Source organism: Stegodyphus dumicola, chromosome 3 (assembly GCF_044657685.1).
Source record: "Stegodyphus dumicola isolate Sdum_Otavi_A_Nest chromosome 3, ASM4465768v1".
Lineage (NCBI taxonomy): Eukaryota > Metazoa > Arthropoda > Arachnida > Araneae > Eresidae > Stegodyphus > Stegodyphus dumicola.
The window spans coordinates 155071168-155091073 of NC_140770.1; the positions used below are offsets into that span (position 1 = coordinate 155071168).

Below are 19906 nucleotides of genomic sequence, written 5' to 3' on the forward strand. Positions count from 1 at the left end.
ATTTCCGAACCCAAGGCTAGTGTAGTTAGGTAGTGACTATTCTTAATCTATTTTTGAGTATTTTATGGCAGATTCAGCATTTTATTATTATTTGCATTATTTTCTTATTACGAATATATTCTATACATTATATACTGAAAGTTTTTTTGGCGGGGGACGCCATAAAGGTATTTTGCCCCGGGCGCCAGTTAAGCTTGCTACGCCACTGTGTGCCAGGACTTATTCAGTTAAAAATGAGCACGATGGAAAATTATCAGAAGATCATAAAAATGAGTTCCAGAAGAAAGAATTGCAACAAATTCAGAAACAGCCACAAAAGGCAATTGTGAAACAAATGTCTTCAGAGCAAAAAGAAGAAAGGAAAGATGATTCTAATTCTTTAAGGTGGAAAATATTTGCAAAAGGCAGAAAGATGCAAAGTTTCCAGTTAACGGCTTCACCCGACTGAGTAGCAAGCTACAGCATATGCATTTTCAACGACAGCGTCATATCTCACTGGAAAAACGATTAAAATCGCAGACAACATGAAAATCACATGAGATGAATTTCGAGTGAAACTGAGGCACAGTGAGTCTCAAGCAGAAAGCAGTGGCGATAAGAAACAAAGAATCGATGAAAGATGATGCATGAGGCCGCTTTTGGGCGAGAGTTTTTAAGGCATAAGAGTTTTGTGGCTTAAACTATAAATGCCATTAAGTCCGTTCACATCTGAATAAGAAAGTTTAAGCGATCGCCTATCAAGGAAGGTAGAGTTGCACAAGCGTAAATATGCAGGTGTTTCTGGGAAAATTTCGGCCGAATGTCAGATCGCGTTTTCATCGCTTTGATTTGTCGGTTCTTTTATCCAATTTGCATAAAATCAAAAGGTTAGAATATTTAGGCATTTTCTCATCACCTTCCACTAACGCCGTTCACTTCCTTTCATACAGGTACAGTCCAATTAAACTATGCTTTTATCTATTTTATCCGTTTAATATTAGGTTTATCTTTCTTTAGATTTAATGAGTTTCACTGGCTTTGTGTTACGATGCATACAAAGTGCTGTTGTAATGTATAAACGAGCAAGTTATAGAGACATTAGGTTATTTTTGATGCAGGAGACTTGAAAAATGAGCAATGGATTCGCCGGGAATCGAACCACGGACCTCTCGAATACGCGTCGAGTGTGCCGACCACTACCCTACGAAGGCGGAAGAAATACCCTATAAAGTAATTAAACAAATTTAAATGAGATCCAAAAACAAATTAATCCATTTAACATTAATTCTTATGGGAAAAATTGTTTGAGTTTACGAATTTTCCTAAGACGAATGATTTTAAGAAGGAAATTAAATTTGTGATTCGAGCTCTCTTGTATATTTAATACTTTCTTAGGAATTTTTAGTGCCTTCAATGGATAATTGAATAAGATCAAGATAATAAGTTTCTTCTTCTTAGGTTTCAAAACAAGGCCGCTTTAGTTGCACGAGAAGTTTAATAATTTTTATAAGTTTAACGTAAATATACATCTGTTCTCCTCAGAAAGTTCTCCATGAAGCCATACCCTCTCAAAATGTACAATTTTCACTTGATTATATACGGAAAGGTATAGAGTTTTGTACAAGTAATCTTAACAATTGGTTTTTAAAATATTACGTAATTTCATATTAAATGCAACCAAGAGAAAAATAAGTATTGTTAAATTTAGACCGGCAGCGATTTTCATCTCAAGCTGACACCTTCTTGAAGTTAATATTTTGATAAATGCTCTTAAAACAGCACATCGATCCTCGTTTTAATAAATTTAGTGCACTCGGTCTTCCTATTAAAAACAGCGTAAAGAAAATATTTATACCTTTTAAAAAGTTAAGAAAACTTCTTCTGAAAAATTGAAAGAAACTAAAAGTGAGGATGCTTTCGCTTCTCCGCAGTTAAATAGTTTGCAAATAGGAATAGTCAGGCATTTGAGATGGAGGACAACAAGAGTAGTCAACCCTGACCCAAAACTAAAAAGTTCAGTTGTCTTTGTATATCAGGATATTCGACCGTCGGGCGAATGAACTGGGTCATTTCACATTACACGAAGAGTGGGAGAAAAGTTTTTATCAATTACTTCTATAAAATTTCAATCAGATGCTATTTAAAGGGAAAGTTTCATGAGATAAATATGTTTGTATTTTAGTACGAAAAAACATTATTCGAAATCATGCCATATTAATAATGATTCATTAATATTGAAATAAAATTAACACGGTGCTCAAATAACAGATAGATACAATTTACCAATGTTTATTATTACTATTATGCTTTACGTATGCTTTGATAAAATTTAACAAACGAAATTTTAAATTTATTAGTCCAAAGGGGTAATTTGCCCAGAAGGACTATCAATTTCATTTTGGCATTTTGTGTTGATTCACTATAAGCGCTGTTTCACTTTTCAAATTGCTGCCACCCAATATTATCGCCCTGTATTATATTTAAAGAAATTAAATAATGAAGAATCTGCATGAATGTATGTCTGTTTTTCGCATTGTGATAAACCAACGGAGCCATCCAGTTTTGAATAACGTAATCCTCCTGCGAATATGGGCATCTAGAAGCCCACACTTGAAATTTAGAATTTGTTTTATTATCGATTTCATATTTTGTAAAAATTTAACGAATTTTTGATTAACAATCTCAACGACGTAAAAGCGAGCAATGGCAACACTCTACGGGAAAAAAACAACCTTTTTATCTCCAGCGCGCGGAACAGTGTATCGGAAATTCTAAAGATATGCTCATTTTAAAATTATTTTGAGACTCTGCTGTTGAACTGAATTTTATGGTTTAAGTGCATAGAACATGATATTTAATAAATAAAGGCAACACACAAAACGTTAAGAAAAGTCCATTTGGACGTAATTTAAAATCTGAAGCCTTTCAGATTTATTTTATTATTTAAAAAAATTTTTTTTTAATTTTGTAAATAAAAAATTTACATTTTATTAAAAAAAAATCCGGCTTGTGAGCTGTTTTCACACTTTGCATTCGGCAAGTTCGAGTTTGAGACCTCGGCGTTATTATACTACGCTTAAGAAAACCTTTTACGTAATGAATGAAAGCAGATCCATTGTAAAATTATACGACCAAATCTTCACCGAAGCACTACACCTTGTTGTGACACCTCGTTTTGTTCAGGATGGGAGGAAGAAGCTGTTTTATTTTACTTGGAAATTAATGATTTCTTCATTCAGTCCGTTAACTAAATGCTTGTATCTACATTATCAGAACAGAAACTTGAAAAATGTAATATTCTCCTTTGCGTTCCCTGTCTCGTTGTTGCCAGATGCATAATCTTAAATTCTTCGCGCCGCAGTTAACAAATGGCTCTGCTTGAGCTTCGAAATCACTTACGGCTTTTCTTACAAATTCTTTTGCGAAATTTTGTTTCCTTTAGCATTTAATAAATTTTGCGTATCCCTACGTAATACTATAAAAATACATCTGCATATTTTTCAGAAATTTTTAAAAAAGGGTTTGAATAAAACTTCGGTTCTTTTCCAGGAGACACGTGTTGCAACTTTATCAAATATTTTGAGAACTACGCTTCTTTCTTCGCGATTCAGGGACTAAATGCTTGATGGAATGAATAAAACTGAAATTCACTTTTTCTATAAATTTAAGAACTAATCAAAAATTTAATACAAATAGTAAGCACATGTTGAAGTTTATTTTTGGAAGGAACTGCTGAATTTGCTACCAGATTTAATCTTTATTTTATTGGAAATCCTAGACCTTCAATCAAAAAACTGTGAAGTTGTTTACACATTAGAAGTTCTATCGATTGTGGAATGTGCAGTGTTATATAATGTGCAAATTTCGAGCAATACGTGCAATATTTGAGCAGCAATGACCCTGCTTGCGCATTTGAAATTAATTGTATTGTTATCGTAAAAGAGCTGTTTGCACAATGTTCTTCCTCTACAGAAACAAAAAATTTCAATTTATTATATTTGCTGTAAAACGGTTGTCTCAAATTTCGTGAATTATTAGCGAAATTCCCCTTAGAACAATCAAATTAAATAAATTTTCGAAATACAAGCGTTTATGAAAAAAAGCTTGCGATTCTACAATAATTACTTGACTGATTGCTAAATTTTAGGAAACCAGAAGTTTGACGTAAAAGATGGTTGAGAACGCATACAAAGAAACTAAAATAAGTAAGAATATGTAGGTGTACTCACGATGCACTACGAAATGAAAACATTAGCAGGGAAACAATGCCATGTTTCACAATATTGGATGCCTTTAAAAGCATTGGTGTAATTGACTGTGATGAAATACCTCACATTCATCAAAATCTTCTCTTCCGAGGCAAACCAATATGAGATTTTCATAGAATAATTTCGTTTTTCCATTCAAGCAAATGAAATGCACTCATATATTTTTTGGATAGATAAAGTTCATCATCTATCAAGTTTTTTTAAAAATTATAATTGTAGAATTTAAACGAAGAAATTTCACATGAGAGGGGGAAAAGTCACTATTCTGCAGGGTGATCCAACATCAAACGTTAAAAAACTACGGAAATTACAAAATGGCAAACTGGTTCAATGGATGACAACACTATAGTGTTACAAGTCCCATATCACTTGGAATTTCAATTGAAGTTTGTGCTGTCAGCTTTAAAAACCTTTTTTAGTGCAAAATGAGAGCCAGTTTTCCCAAGCAGAACGAATTTTTATCATTGAGCATTTCTTCGCAACGCATTCTAACAGCAAAATTATGACAGCGTTTAAAGAAATCCTCCCCAGTGTTCGTGACCCCAACAAGACAATGATTTTCCGCTTGGTAACCTTACTTCGAGAACGTGGGAGCGTTCATCATAAGAAATGAAGTGTCTACCCGTTTCTTCTAACTTCAAAACAAAATAAACATAGTCAAGAACGAAATATTGTAATCCTCAGCAAATAGTGTGAAAAGAATCCTATCGCAATCAAATTTATGTGTTACGAGGTAATGTTCGATCATAAAAGTCATTGTTAGGAAGAATTCATCCCCATCGTGGACCAAAGAAACGGTGTTTAAAGCTAATATCATGAACTGAGACAACTCAAAGTGGTAAATTACTGTAATAGTTTAGATGTACTATCTATTGATTATAGATTGATCTGGATTGCTTTTGTATTCATTTGGAAGATTTGGGATTGATTTTTGGCTAAGGAAATTGAAAGTGACATATTATTTGTGACAGTTTAGACGTGTCATCTGTTGAAACAATTTGTCATTAATTATATGTAGTCATAAAAGTTATTGTGATGGTTTTTCACTGTTCTTATCGTGTGCCTCCGGGATGCAAGTAGACGCACGTCCAGCTAGCAATCGGGAGGTCTGGAGTTCGAATCTGGGGTAAAACATTGCACATTCTTAACGTTTTCTGATTTGAAAAAACCTAATGACTCTGCAGAGGGTCGCCCAGACTGAAAGATGGCAAACGATATTTCGCCACCACATTGATTTCGCGATTGGGTCCACTCCTTCCCAGTCTATTTTAGGTTTGGTTTATTTGATTATAGCAAATTATGTTAGTGTTGTCTTTTCCTAAGGGGCCATGCCTTCGCGAAGGCCTTCCTGACAAATCGCCTTTTTACAGCGTGGTTTTGTGCTGGATCTGGAAAGCACTTCCAGCTAGCAATCGTCCAGAGGTCGATTCCCGGTTAGGGCATTCCACATTTTCACGTTTCTCGCTTCGATAAACCTAATCACTGTATAATTGTTTGGTATGACATTTCGGTTTCATTTCTGAGTTTTTTTTTTTTTTCCCGAAAAGCAATGTCTTAGAAAGGAGATTAAATGTTTCGTAAATTGACAGTGATTTTCATATTCCTTTTCTTTTATGAATTTAGGGTTACATATACATAAAATCACGACAACATTAGGAGACTTGAAATGCATCCTTTGTCAGAAAGTTTCAGGATAAAGGTCGTAAAAAATAGAAAATTGCATTTACCAGTAACGATCCTGCTATCAAAGTAGTCTCCTTGGCTATCTATGTACAACTCCCAACGTTTCTGGAGGTCTTGGAAGCAAGCAGGGAAATCTTCAACTGCGATGCTTGCAAGCTCATTTGTCACATCCCGTTGGATGTCTGCAATAGTCTTGATGAAGCTTTCCTTTCAGTCACCTTTTCACTCACGGAAACAAGAAAAAAAAATCACAATAATCCTTGACACAAATGTGAGATCACGTCTCGCTCTATCCAATAGTTTATCAGAAAATAAAAATCTTTCCTCCTACTGTTGATCTGTTAGTGAGTGAGGGATGATTCTTGCATTAAGTTTACGATTCCATAAATCTTAGCCTAAAATCTTATGACACAAGATTGAAATTAAGTTCTTCTGATATCATACGCACAGTTACACGACGGTCTTCTTGCACTAACTGCTTTACACACTCCACGTTTGCATCGGTATGTACTGTAGACGGGCGACCAGCTCTGGGATTGTCTTACACCGAATCTCAGTCTTCGAAACCTTTTGTGCCACTTAAAAACACGATTTCTTGAAAGTGTTTCGCTTGCATATGTTTCTTAACCATGCTCTACATTTCACTAAGGGTTTTCCCGAATTGACGCAGAACTTCATGTTCACTCTTTGCTCACAATCAGCATCTATTGTGTCACCTTAACGAATGCGACAACAATCCGAACAGTGTGTTGCTAAGCGCAACCCTGCCACCTAGAAAGTTTGTCTGGGAACATGGCCAAGATCATGTCAAATAAGATTATATACCAGGTAACATAAAAACACTTGTTCCTTTTTAGTACTGCAAACTCGGAAATAAAAACAAATTGTCCTGGAACTTTTCTGACAAAGGATATATAATGATCGATGTCGGAAATACATCGAATGCGAATTAAGATAAATTCGAGCTAATTAACCGTAGATCAGGTGGTCCTAAGAGCTTGTTAATACGAACTCAAATCACGTAACCTAAAAGGATGTGTGTGTGAATATGGCAAAGCCTCGAGGGCTATCTGCCTAAGAGGTGTGTGTGTGTGTATTTAATTATGGCAAAGCTCACTAGGATTATCTGCCTAAGGGGAGGAATGCCTTCGTGGAGGACTTTCTAAGGGAAACTGGCTCGTATACACGTTACACATGGGGAAAACCACGAAAACTCCCATGCAGCCAGCCCGTTCGCGGGATTCGAACCTCGGACCGAACTACCAGTGTTCAGCGACTTTACCGTTCGGCCGCTGGTGGGCCCTAAAAGGATGAATGAAAAGATGAGGGCAAGTAACGCTGAATTTGAAAATGAAAACAGGTTGAATGGTTCTTAATATACGTGATATCTACTTAGAACCAAAAGCAACAAATAAATGCTCGATAAACATTTGTTTACTTATAAACGTTGTTCTAAAGAGTGACAGACATTCGGAATTAAATTCAAACTGCGGCAGTCTGACATTAAGAAGAATAAAATAATTCGTCCGTGAATGCTGTCTCGACGGCGAAATCTATGGGCACTGATCGGCATTTTTTAGCGGAAGATAAATTTCAGGAAGCAGTTTTTTAGAATATTGCGTGTCTGTGTTTTTAATTTAGCAATTTCTGTATTATTTATGTTTCTAATTATCATTAACTACCATATGCCACTTATTGATAAGTGATTTTTAAGACAAATTTTACGTAAGTTGCTTTCCCATTTTTGTTCATCACTCAACTAATTCCGGCAGGCAGATGTTAAAATGGGCTAATTGAAATCGTTCGAAAGCTATTAACGTATCGAAATGTTTAATTATGAAATAAAACGAAATTATTCAAGTGTTAAAATGTAGCGAAATTATTCACACTGATAGGATCGACGTGCGTGGACTAACACTGCATAGCAACGACAAGGCGTAGAATCAGAGTACGCATACGACTGACTTCAATTATCGGCATATAATCGACACTATAAAAAAAAGGAATTTTGATAATGATATAATATTGAGTAAGAAAATTAATAGACATTTGTCGCCAGCACGAAGTGTTATGTTGTTGTTGCTACTAATGCTGTTATGTTGTCGATATAATCAGCCCAAGACCACAAAATTCCACGTGGTAAGGAGCGCAAGTTTACGCCTGACGTTGGCAACAGCCTTGAGCACCTTACAGGCGACAATGCGATTTAGCTCAGTTCCGCCCCAAATTTTGATGGAGAGCACCCCCGGGGGGAGGAACGGGTCCGAGGGTCTCCCACTTCTCTTCCCCTACCACCAACCTCTTGAGAGGATTTTCGGCTCGCCGCATATTTAGAGTGCTCCCATGCCGCCGGACACTATGCATTTACAAATACCCCTGCCTTCTCCGGGATTCGAGCTCGGACCCTACGACACGATAGTCAGCGACGTTAATCGATGTTAACCCGACGGTCGGGCGGCACAAAGTGTTAAAGGCATAAAATTGACATCGTGTGTTATCGGCACTGACAAAAATACGAAACTTATTTTTGAGGCAGTGTTTTTTAGGTCTATTTTTTGAAGTACCATGTACTGTTTTTGAGGTACACTGCGTAGGTTCAACATCTATCTGCGCCCTGCGTAATGTCGATCCTATTCCCCAATCCTGACAAATCAACGAAATTTTAAAGGATTTTGTCACTCAGCGCCTAAATGGAGGAGGACGAGTCAGCTATTGCTTTGGTAGTCAGAAATACCGATTTTACCAGGTGAAAGTACCTCTCATCTTCAAGATCTTACCAAACAGAGGCAAGAAAGAGAAATTAGCTTTTAACTTCTATAATCTTACCTCGAAGTTCAGAGCATTTAAATGTCTGATGCCTTACACCGATGAACATCGTTTTAAGAAAATCTTATATGGTAACTATATAGAACAAAAAGAATATTATGTGGTAAAATACTTTTTAATGTCTAGCATTTATGCCGAATGATCGTTTTTCTAGTTCCCAATTCCCCGGATCTAACTCAGGATCTAATATAATTTCGAAATCGGTCGAGCAACATTAAATGAAACATATATCAGAGCTTTATATAGTAAGACGAAAATGTGATATATTTCTAGCATTTTGCTATTGGAAACATTTCTATACGGCAAACAGTTTTTGAGTAATTTTCTTTTTAAAATAACGACATTCTTCTTCGATTATCTTGGATACAGACTACATTTTAATAACGGACATCTAGCATTAAATTCAAAATTTGGATAAATAGATTTTTTATTATTAATTTTTTTAAACAATTATTTTGTATCGTTTTTTATTTTTTAATTAATTACATAATTTTTCATTTAAATTTATTATTTATTTTTCGAAAAGTTTTGTCCCCAATGAATAAAATAATTAAACAATTTTTGAATAACTTTCTAAGTTCTGTTGCTTCGTTATAAAATTATACGCACCTTTTTTCTTTTGCTGAACTTCTTTCATGGAATTCATCTATGCAGTCTCTAGAGAGTAGTTCCTGCAAGATGTGCAGTTCCTTCGAAGCGGACTGTAAAAGGAAAACAAAAAATCATATTATTATTTCCTTCGGGTAATGATTAATTCAAGGGTTGATAAACAAACAACCCGTGAATGATAAAACAGTCACAAGAGAAAACCGTTTTTATTAATGGTTGCACAGGGAAAAGAATCCTATGCATGTACATGCATGTGTTATCAGCAGGAATAATTTACTACAAACGGGGATGGAACCGGAGGATAGCTTCTTTAATTTTATTTTATGGAAAACAATCGCCATTTCTTTGAACGTTTGCCTTACAGCAGGATTTCTTAAATTTTCAGTCGCGACCCCTTTTTATCACTGAGATTTTTTTTCGCAACCCCCAGAACCCCATAATATTTACAAAAATGCTAAATTTTGGCGACCCCCTGCTGCAGGTCCTACGACCGCCTTCGGAGTTGCAACCCACAGTTTAAGAAATCCTGCCTTACAGCATACTGTATAAGACTGTAGCTTTGCGCTTTTTAGACATTTGTCATCCGAACTTATTAAAAAAAATGTTTATTTCCGAAACCAAATTCAAATAAATAGTTTTGAAAATTGACATTCTCCGCGTATTTTGCCCTTTCTTACTTCCTTGTACGAAGTAAAAAGGAAATATTGTAATCGCGAAAAGTTTCAGGCAGCATATTTCAACGAAAATATCCAATTTGACCGCTATCGAATGCAATTTAACGATGTTTTGGCGTAATATCTGTACGTAAGAACAGAATAAAAGACTCTTTTCCTCAAAAAATAAATAAAAAATTAAAAAAAAAAAAAAAATTATAAAACTGCTTTAAAATGAATTCTGAAGAGAATTTTTCGTGGCGTCTGTACGAACGTATCTCGCATAACTCAAAAACGAGTAGCCTCAGAAAGTTGAAATTTTGTACGTAGGACTGCTATAACATATAGATGTGCACCTCGTATTTTGGTAGCAATCGGCCGCACCAAACGAATATATATATATATATATATATATATCTACTCTGTTACCCGGCTCAGCGATCTCAGTTTCTTTACTCTTATATGTTTGTAAATTGTGCATTTTTTGCTTTAAAAAAGATTGAATTATGTTGTTCTTATCTTCCGGTTAAGACTTTTATGCCTTTAGTAAATCTGTATGCAATATTTTTAGAATTATCAACAATTTTAAAGTCGTTCAAGTGCCGCTAAGCCTAATAATTTTTTTGATGGCGGCCATTGCATGTTTACATTTGAAACAGTAGAAGAATGGATTTGTTGCTAATCTAGAGAAACTTAGCTTCGCAACAACAAAGATAATACCTTCATTTATTATTGCGAATTAAATCATGTTTAATCCTTTCTGGAATTTTTTCAAGGAAATAAGTGTTTTAAGATTTAACTGAATTAACTGATTTTTTAAGAACTGAATTAATTGAATGCGAAATACTCAATCATCTGTGAAAAACATTTTATTTTATTTTTATTTTTATTTTATTTATTTATTTATTTATTTATTTTTTGCTTAATTTCTTTTATACATCGTTCTAGGTTTATTATAGTATTTGAATAGACACTCACACGGCATTTTCAACAAAATGCCCGACCTATCGACAGAAATTGAAGCAGCAAATCAGCCAAATGAACCGAGAATACAGATATTAGGACCTTTAAGTAGAATTTCGTTGAAATTTATACAATGTAATTTACAGAGATCTATAGCGGCAACGAGCAACATTCATCAAATACAGCTTGAACTGGGGTGTATAGTGGGTCTTTATCAGGAGCCGTATATTACGTCCAAAAATTTACTAATTGGCTCTTTATCTTCTAACAAAACATTTCTTTACTTAAACCATCTGGCTGCAATCGTGTACAATGGACCTTTGTCACCACTTTTGTGGAAAGAAACTGAGCACAGCGTTTCGATTCTGATTGATACCCTTGAAGGAAAATTGCTAATTATTGCAGCTTATTTTCAGCCTAGTAAGGACATAGATGCATTATTACACGAATTAGATTATCTAAAGGAAAACCCAATTGGAAATGTTATATTAGGTGGAGATTTTAATGCTGCCAGCACCCTTTGGGGATATCCCTATGAAAATTCTAGATCCCTTCCGCTTTTGGACTTTATAGATTCTCAAAATTTGATTCTTCTTAATAAATCAGATGCTCCTCCAACCTTCGATACTTTACATGCCAAGGGTTGGCCAGATTTGACTCTTACTTCTCCTTCCATTTCTCCTTTTATAGAAGATTGGACAGTAAGTGATAGCATTACATTGAGCGATCACCGAGCTATTACTTTCAGTTTATCTCCAACTCTAAGATCCCTAGGCAAATTAAGATTTAAAACGTCCTTTGGAAGAAAATATAAATTTCGTAGCTGTTTTTCTCCTAACATTTCATCATTATTCCGTTCTTTTCAAGATTGTAGCTCAACTTCAGATCTGGATAACACTTACAATAAAATGACTGCACTTTGCATACAAGCTTGTAAAAATGCTTTTAAAATGAGAAGGTTTTGTCCGCGTACAGCAACTTCCTGGTGGACTGAAGAACTTACAATTGAGCGGAGGAAGTTACGGAAATTGCGAAAACGAGCACAAGCCACCTATGAAGTTATAAATCGTGCTTCATTATTTCAAGAGTATAAGAAATCTCAGGCCTTGTACAAAAAAAAAAAAAAAAAAAAAAAAAAAAAAAAAAAAAAATTAGGGAAACCAAATTATCGTCTTGGAGAACGTTTTGTACCAACACCCAACAAAAGTACGGCTCAGCCTTCCAAATTGCTTTCGATAAAGTTTTCCAGCCTTGTTCTCTTCCAATACAAATTTTTCCTTCGGCTACAAGTTCACAGCAAGTGGTAGCACATGTATTAAGATCGCTTTTCCAAGAAGATTTACCAGAAGAAGATGATTCAACGCAGCGAGAGTTACGTTTTAAATTTAATAACCATGCTTCATCTTTCTCTTTCCCAGAATCTCTACCAATTTTTTTGGAATTAGTATCAGCTTCAATGTTTCTTCTAACCTTCTTCGGAAACATACAATGACCTGGCTAGGAACAGAGAGCTTACTAAAGCTATGTTCACTAATTGTAGTAAGTAGACAGGATACAGACGAAGGGTATACAAGACCCTTTATTTTTCTTTATATACAATGACTTCCGTACTTCGGAATACAATGACCCTCCACTCGGGGTCTAACGTAAAAGGTATAAAAATAAAACTAAACTCTAATTTAACTTTAGAATAAGATTGGCCTTATAATAACAGGAAGCGTATGTAGCACAGAGACTGTGAACACTACAATACGTTTAATTTATCAAGAGGATTAAAACCTCTGGCCTGGAAGGCAAATAGCAACTGCGTAACTTCTAAGGTAAGCGGCCTGCTTCGAACTCACTGCTTCCTCTCCCATTCTTGGCAAAAAGGCCACACTTAAATACTTGGCGTTCGCCAGACAACTTTGCATAAACTCCTTCACGCTTATAATTCTGGCCGGAAGTAGAAAATAAGAAGTGATAGTAAAGATTTAAAATAAAATAAACGTTAGTAAAACTTAAGATCCTTACATTAGAACGCATTATTAATCACCTAAATTTAAAGAAGGCTCCCGGACCAGACGGCCTAGATAATGTTCTTGTTCAATATTGCACCGGAATTGATCATTGCATACGTCCAAACCTGCTGGCGACTCCGATACATTCCGAAAGAATCGAAAAGAGCAGAAGTCGTACTTTTCTTAAAACAGCACAAAGATCCACTTAGACCGCAATCCTACTGGCCAATTTGTTTAATACCAGCTTTAGATAAGCTCTTGGAGAGGGTAATTTTAGGGCGTCTGCAGTATTATTTACAGAAAAATAGTATACTACATCCATCACAATATGGATTTCAAAAAGGGTGCTCTACAGAGCATGCAATCTACGACCTGATTTCGTCACTACAATCGAATAGGAACGAGCATTTGTACTCGATTTTGATCAGCATCGATATACAAGGAGCTTTTGACTCCCTGTGGTGGCCGGACATAATAGACGCTCTGGTCACCATTGGGTGTCGAGTAGATATCATTGACCTCATTCGAAGTTATCTGCAAGATCGTCATATCCAAGTGACTTTAGATTCAGGACAATATGATCAAGAATTACAAAAAGGGTGTCCTCAGGGATCTTGTCTCGGTCCCAGTTTGTGGACGATAGTAGCTGACTCTCTTTTGCGACAGTTTGATGGAAAGTCAGACTGTAAACTCATAGCTTTTGCAGATGATTTTATGCTAATTGTTAAAGGCAAATCAGGTATTTCTTCTGCGGCTCAAGCTTATCTGGATATTATAGCAAACTAGGCACGAAGGCACAAAGTGGTTATTTCTACCAGTAAAACTCAAGCAATGTTGATAGGGGCATCTAAACCCCTCAAACGCAAACCACCTTTAAAATTGCAAGGCAAATCTATTAAATTTGTAGGAAGCTTGAGATACCTAGGTCTTATTATTGACTCCAATCTTTCTTGGACGACTCACTTGAAGGCAATCAGAACAAAAGTAATGTCACTGACAATTTACATGAAACGAACAGCTAGTAAGAATTGGGGTATCTCATCGCGGATTTTAAAAATATGGTACTTGACTGTAATAGAAAGAATAATCTTATATTGTTCAGCAATATGGGCTTACTCTCTTAAGACACATGAGAAACGACTCTTAATTTCTATTCAAAGATCTTTTCTTCTAATGATCAGTCGAAGTTACAGAACAACTTCCAATGATGCTTTGCAGGTCTTGTCCGGCATTCCTCCGTTGGACTTAACAGCAGAAAGGGAAGCGGTGCTGGCTCGAGTTTTGCGTTTTCGTCTAGAGAGTAAACTGTGGAATATTTCATACGATCCTTTTAGTTATGAAACTAGGAGCACAGAACTTCTGTGTCATCCAGCACAAAATGACATTTCATGTGCAATAAGGACAACCTTCTCAAATGAGTCAAAATGTCAATTCCAGATTTACACAGATGGATCTCATTCGGAACAAGGAACAGGATGTGGACTATGTGTAATTCAAAATGGCAAACCAATGCATTCATGGCGTCGTAGACTGAGGCCAGCGAACTCTATCTTTCAAGCTGAACTACTTTCATTAAAAAAAGCAGTACATCTTTCAAGTCAATTTCCATCACAAGTGGAAATTTACAGTGATTCACTTTCTAGTTTGGAGGCCATAAAGGGGAAAATTCAAGAAATACAATAGTAGCAGAGATAAAAATCCTTCTTCTTAACCTTCCTGCCTCTTCTAGACCCTTATTGAGCTGGGTTCCCGCTCATAGGGGAATTTATGGCAATGAGTTGGCAGACCAGTTGGCAAAAGAAGCGGTAAGAGGGAATAATCTTCCTCAATATTCATTGCCTTTACCATTTTCTTATATTAAGAGATATACAAAAGAGAACTTACTCCAGCAATGGCAAAAAAAGTGGGAACACTCCACAACGGGCAGAAAAACTTTTAAATTTTTGCCAAAGGTCTCGGAAACATTTTTGGTTTCATCTGCAGCGCAGTCAACTTTTCTCACGGGACACGGTCCCTTTCCGTCGTTTTTATTCCGATTTCATCTTAAGAAAGATGACAAATGTCACTGTGGAAGTATTGGGTCTCCAGACCATTTTGCTTTTTCTTGCCCACTCAACGCTGAATTTCATCTGCAAAGACCATCAGACTTATATTGGAGTGAATGGACTAAAACACTATTAAAACGACAAATTTTTCAGCACAGATCAACTCAAATTTTTAATATTTGTAATGAGATGTATACGTTTCCAACAACCTTCGCATAATATTTGCACTATGGGTAGCCTTTTAATATTTTTTCCCATCTGACATGTTATAATGATAATTGTGTGTTTAACTCCAATGCATAGAATATTTAGCACTATTAAGTACTGGATGTGCTCTGCACTTCCACATGGGAATAAGTTCTGCATTTGGGAATTGTCTGTTTGTATGTTAATATTATAGCCTTTAATTCTGAATTTTTTTGTTATTTTATAGTTATTATTTTGTTCCTTTTATTATTATTATTATTATTTTTTGCCATTTTGTTATTATTGTATTATTTTTGCGTTTTTGTAAGTTAATTGCAATTTTTGTTAGCTGGAAAACTGGAATATTCTGACTGTGGGAAAAAAAAAAAAAAAAAAAAAAAAAAAAAAAAAAGTTCTTTACAGTTCTTAGAATATCTGCATTTTTAGTAAGAACAGGAATTTAGAGCTGTATCTAATTATTTTGTATGTATATCGTGTCCATCACAATTGGGTATAAGTTTCTGTTTTCCAGTAGATTAACTATTTTAAGCATTGTGAACTATTACAGCCAATTCAACTTACAGCGGATTTATTTTATTAGCTGGCAAATTGGAATATACTAACTGTAATGAAAAATTGGTTGCAGTATTTGAAACATGTGCATTTATATAGTATGATGAATTGATAACTATACTAACTGCAATGAAAAATTAGTTGCAGCATTTGAAACATGTGCATTTATATGGTATAATTGATTGATATATAATATGTACTGAATAATTTTGGATATTTCATGTTTGTTACAATTGGGAATTGGTTCCTGTTTTTCTGTAGATGTTTTTAATTATTTGAAGAAATTGGGCCCTATTATAGTCATTTTACAAGAATGATTAGCTATATTTGAATATGTGTTCTTATGTTGTAGGAATACCTGCCAATTTGTATAGATTGAAATTGTTTATTTGTGCTATTTATAATTGTATAATAGAAATTTATTATTTTAACTGCCATGAAAAAATTAGTTGCAATTTTTTTCAGTTTTTTTTTTTTTTTTTTTTTTTTTTTTTTTAACATGTACATTTGTAGTATGTTTGATTGGTAAATATTCTATATTCTAACTGTAATAAAAAATTAGTTGCAGCATTTGAAACATGTGTATTTTTATGGTATGATGATTGGTAAATAATATGTGCTGAATAATTATGTATTTTATGTCTATTTTAATTGGGAATTAGTTCCTGTTTTCCATTAGACGTTTTATTTTAGAATATGTGCTTTATATTGTTGGAATACCGGTCAATTTGTATTGATTGGAACTGTTTAACAAATCTGTAGTTTTGCACAATTTAGAATTGTATTGAAAAATTTAAGAATTAGTTTCCTTTTTTTTATCATCTGGGAGCCAAGTCATTATTTACAAAACATTTGCTTCTGTGGATAATAGTAAAATAGTGTACATATTACAATGAAATTCCCAATTGCAATTTCATGTTTGTCTTGTGGATAATTGAGACACAGTGTGCAAATTGCTATGGATGCACATAATGAGGTGTGCTAACTGTTAAGGACACGAAGTTATGATGTATCAAAGTGGACAAGTAGTATTTACTTGAACGATGAATTTAACAAAAGTGAACATAGAATAGCCTACACAACATCATATAATTTGGGCTATGGAACTATCAATTGCCTGAACTGATGTGACTTGCTTACTCTGTGGATAACTGCAAAAATAATACGGACACACATCATTAGGTGTGTAACTGATAAGAATATGAAGTTATGATGTATTGAAGAAGACATAGGTTTAAAAACTGGTTGATATATAAGTTCCACTCTCCACAACATAGATCCTATCCATGACAATGTAATTATTAATTGATCGTATATGTATTTTCATACGGATTATTATGTAACAATTATTGTATAGATGACACTGTCAATTTAGCATTGTAATATTACTATCATTGATTCAGTGAATGCCGCTGGCGGTGGATTGTAGATTCTTTTCCATCGCATGGACATATAACTCTGATTGGTGTAGAACCTTGGGTCGGAGGTCCATGCGACTGCGTATCAGTATTTGAATAGAACATGTGGCAACGATTAGATAATTCTATTCTTTAAATGATATAAATTTTGTGCATTTTGAGTTATGATATGAACGAAATATAATACTGTTAAGTGAGCTTAGCGCCAGAATGTCGCTATGGTAAACAAATAGAGTGAATTTTAAAGAATGCATTTATTCTTGGTTTATGCGCTATCGGGGAAGTAGATTTAATTCAATCCAATAAGTTTAAATGAAATGCAAGGAAAAATGCGTATATTTAATATTCCGTACAAGGAAGTCATGTGGTGTACACATAAGATTTTTTATAATTATTATCAGTCGAAAATGAAGAGTAGAAAATTATGCGAGTAATTTAATTTCCTAAGAACGCGGTTACAGTTAGAATATAACAAATAAAATGTACTGATTGATAAATTACTGGCAACTATTACAATATTATTTCTTTAGAAGAGAACTATTCCTCGAAAGGATAGTATATTAACATGACAATATGTGAACGGCATCGGAGGAACGATGGTGAAAGAGGGAGAATAAAAGACCCAATTTCGAAAGATCGAACACATCAGATAAAGTAGTAGATCAGATAGTGGATCAGTAAGTAGATCTAGCATCAGATAAGGTAGTAGGGTACAGTAGATAACGTTAGAGTGAATTGGAACGTAAGTAACAGAAGCAAGGTGAAATCCCATATTTCGAGAATGTGAGAATACCTGCCACGTCCGAGTAACTTAAAGAAGAATCTGCGCAAATTGAATACATCAAATAAAAATAAAAATAATCAAGGGAATACAATTTATCAATAAACTAGCCTTCAGGGCAGAGAAATCTGAAGGTTAGCCCATAACAGGGCTTATCATAATAGAAGAAGCTAAGCAATTCCACCAAGAAATGAATTTTCAAAGGACAATCGTTTGTATTTCAGATGGATGGCTTCGTAATTTTAAAATAAAGTATGGCATCCGTCAATTAGAAATTTCACGGGAAAATATAATTGTACAGCAGTATATGTCCGAACACGGTCACGAGAGGAAGTTCCAGTAGAAGAAGACGACAGTTTACTGTAAAATTCTTCCCCCATCCCAATGGCGGGCGCTTGCTTACGCCGGCACTCCTAAGGCCAGATGTGGAGGTCTGTTTATTATGGAGGCACCTGATAGGTGGGCCACCTTTGCCTCCTATGAAGAGACAGACAATTTACATCCCTGCGTTCTCCAGGATTTGAACCCGGGCCCTTCGGTATCATAGTCAGGCTCCCCTAACCAATGCCGAGTTGGTAACCAATTCTGCATGGATATATCTATACCTGGGTCGGAAGCCAACTCAGCGGTTTACCTCCCCTAACCAGTATACCGTCTGGGCGGCGAGTTTACTGTAAAATTCTTGACTGACGATTGAAGCTTTGATTATGATTATTTTCAACTCATTTCGAATAAATTTTAAGAAAGACAGCTCATCTAGTCCGAACTCCGAAGGAAAATTGCTTACTGATTTACAAAGCAAATCTGAAAACATATAACTCAATATAGATAATGTAGCATTTAAAGAATTAAAATAATTCCATTTAGGCGTATTATTCTTGACTGCATGGCTAACTGTTTTTCTTCTACAGTGTGTAATTATTTTATATATTTACACCATTGAGCAGGCTTCCGACCTAAGATGATTAAAGATCACCAAACGGAATAATGCCTGATCAATGGAAAGAGATCTATCACATTAGCTGCCGCCACAGCAAGGACGTCCCCAGCAGACCGGCAGCATTTATATATATCCTTAATCAAAATTTTAGAGATAGAGTATTATTTTTACATACGCATTGACATCTTTGCACATAGTGCTACGTTTTAGACATCGTGGAAAGTTCACATGTAAATGTTGAATACTTTGCTAATAACATGTTACAATGCTTAACATAATAAGAAAAATTTGAAAAACATGGTGTATAATATTTCAAGTTAACTATATAACAAATAATGCAATTTTAGAAAAAAGTTTTAGAAACGCTGCGTTCATTAAAGTCTTAAGTGTTACTATAAAAAATGTGGAACGCTTCACGATTTTGCGTGTCATCCTTCTGTGTCCATTCTGTGTAATTATTATCTTCTGTTCAACCATTAAACCCCATTGCAAACTAGGCAGACATGTGCATTTTGTTTTTTGTCGCTAGCTAGGTAATTTATCTCGTCGAAGAGACGCTGCTGCCGGAAGGCGTTTTCCATGGGAAGAAGCAACCAGCCAGCTTTCCACTGGATGCTAAATTAAAATTACTCGGGGGGGGGGTAATGAAGTATTTTGGAACAGGCTGTTTATGATTATTAATCAAATGAAATGGAAGCTTGTAATACAAATCGTATGGGCGTTGACTGCAAATTACAAGGGACGTAAAATGTTTAGCTAATCATACATCGAATATGCTATAGCGAAATCTGCGAACTACACTGCGAGAAAACATTCTTTCTTCAGATATTTCTGTTAGCGTCACCATGTTGAAGCTCTACCTCTGAAACTAATTATATTCGTTCTTTTGAGGAAATAAGACTATTTGTTTGTAAGAAAGCACATGTAGTATTTTCTGAACTCTGGTCCGATGCCTGGAGATGCAAGAGAGTCCGTCGGAATG

At 35.1% G+C, this 19906-nt stretch overlaps 1 protein-coding gene across 6 annotated transcripts in view; it reads right to left on the reverse strand.

Moving 5' to 3' along the window:
* LOC118192727 (uncharacterized) overlaps window positions 1-19906 on the reverse strand; it is a 305586-nt gene that overhangs the window by 125252 nt on the left and 160428 nt on the right. For 4 of the 6 annotated variants that reach the window (XR_015040324.1, XM_085813519.1, XM_085813518.1 and 1 more), the window contains one exon: window positions 9366-9457. Coding sequence is in view for 3 of the 6 variants with exons in the window: in XM_085813519.1 (XP_085669645.1) it covers window positions 9366-9457 (92 nt within the window). In the remaining 3 variants the exon portion in view is untranslated. The remainder of the gene's footprint in view (window positions 1-9365; window positions 9458-19906) is intronic. The other 2 variants (XR_015040322.1, XR_015040321.1) reach the window with 1 other exon arrangement.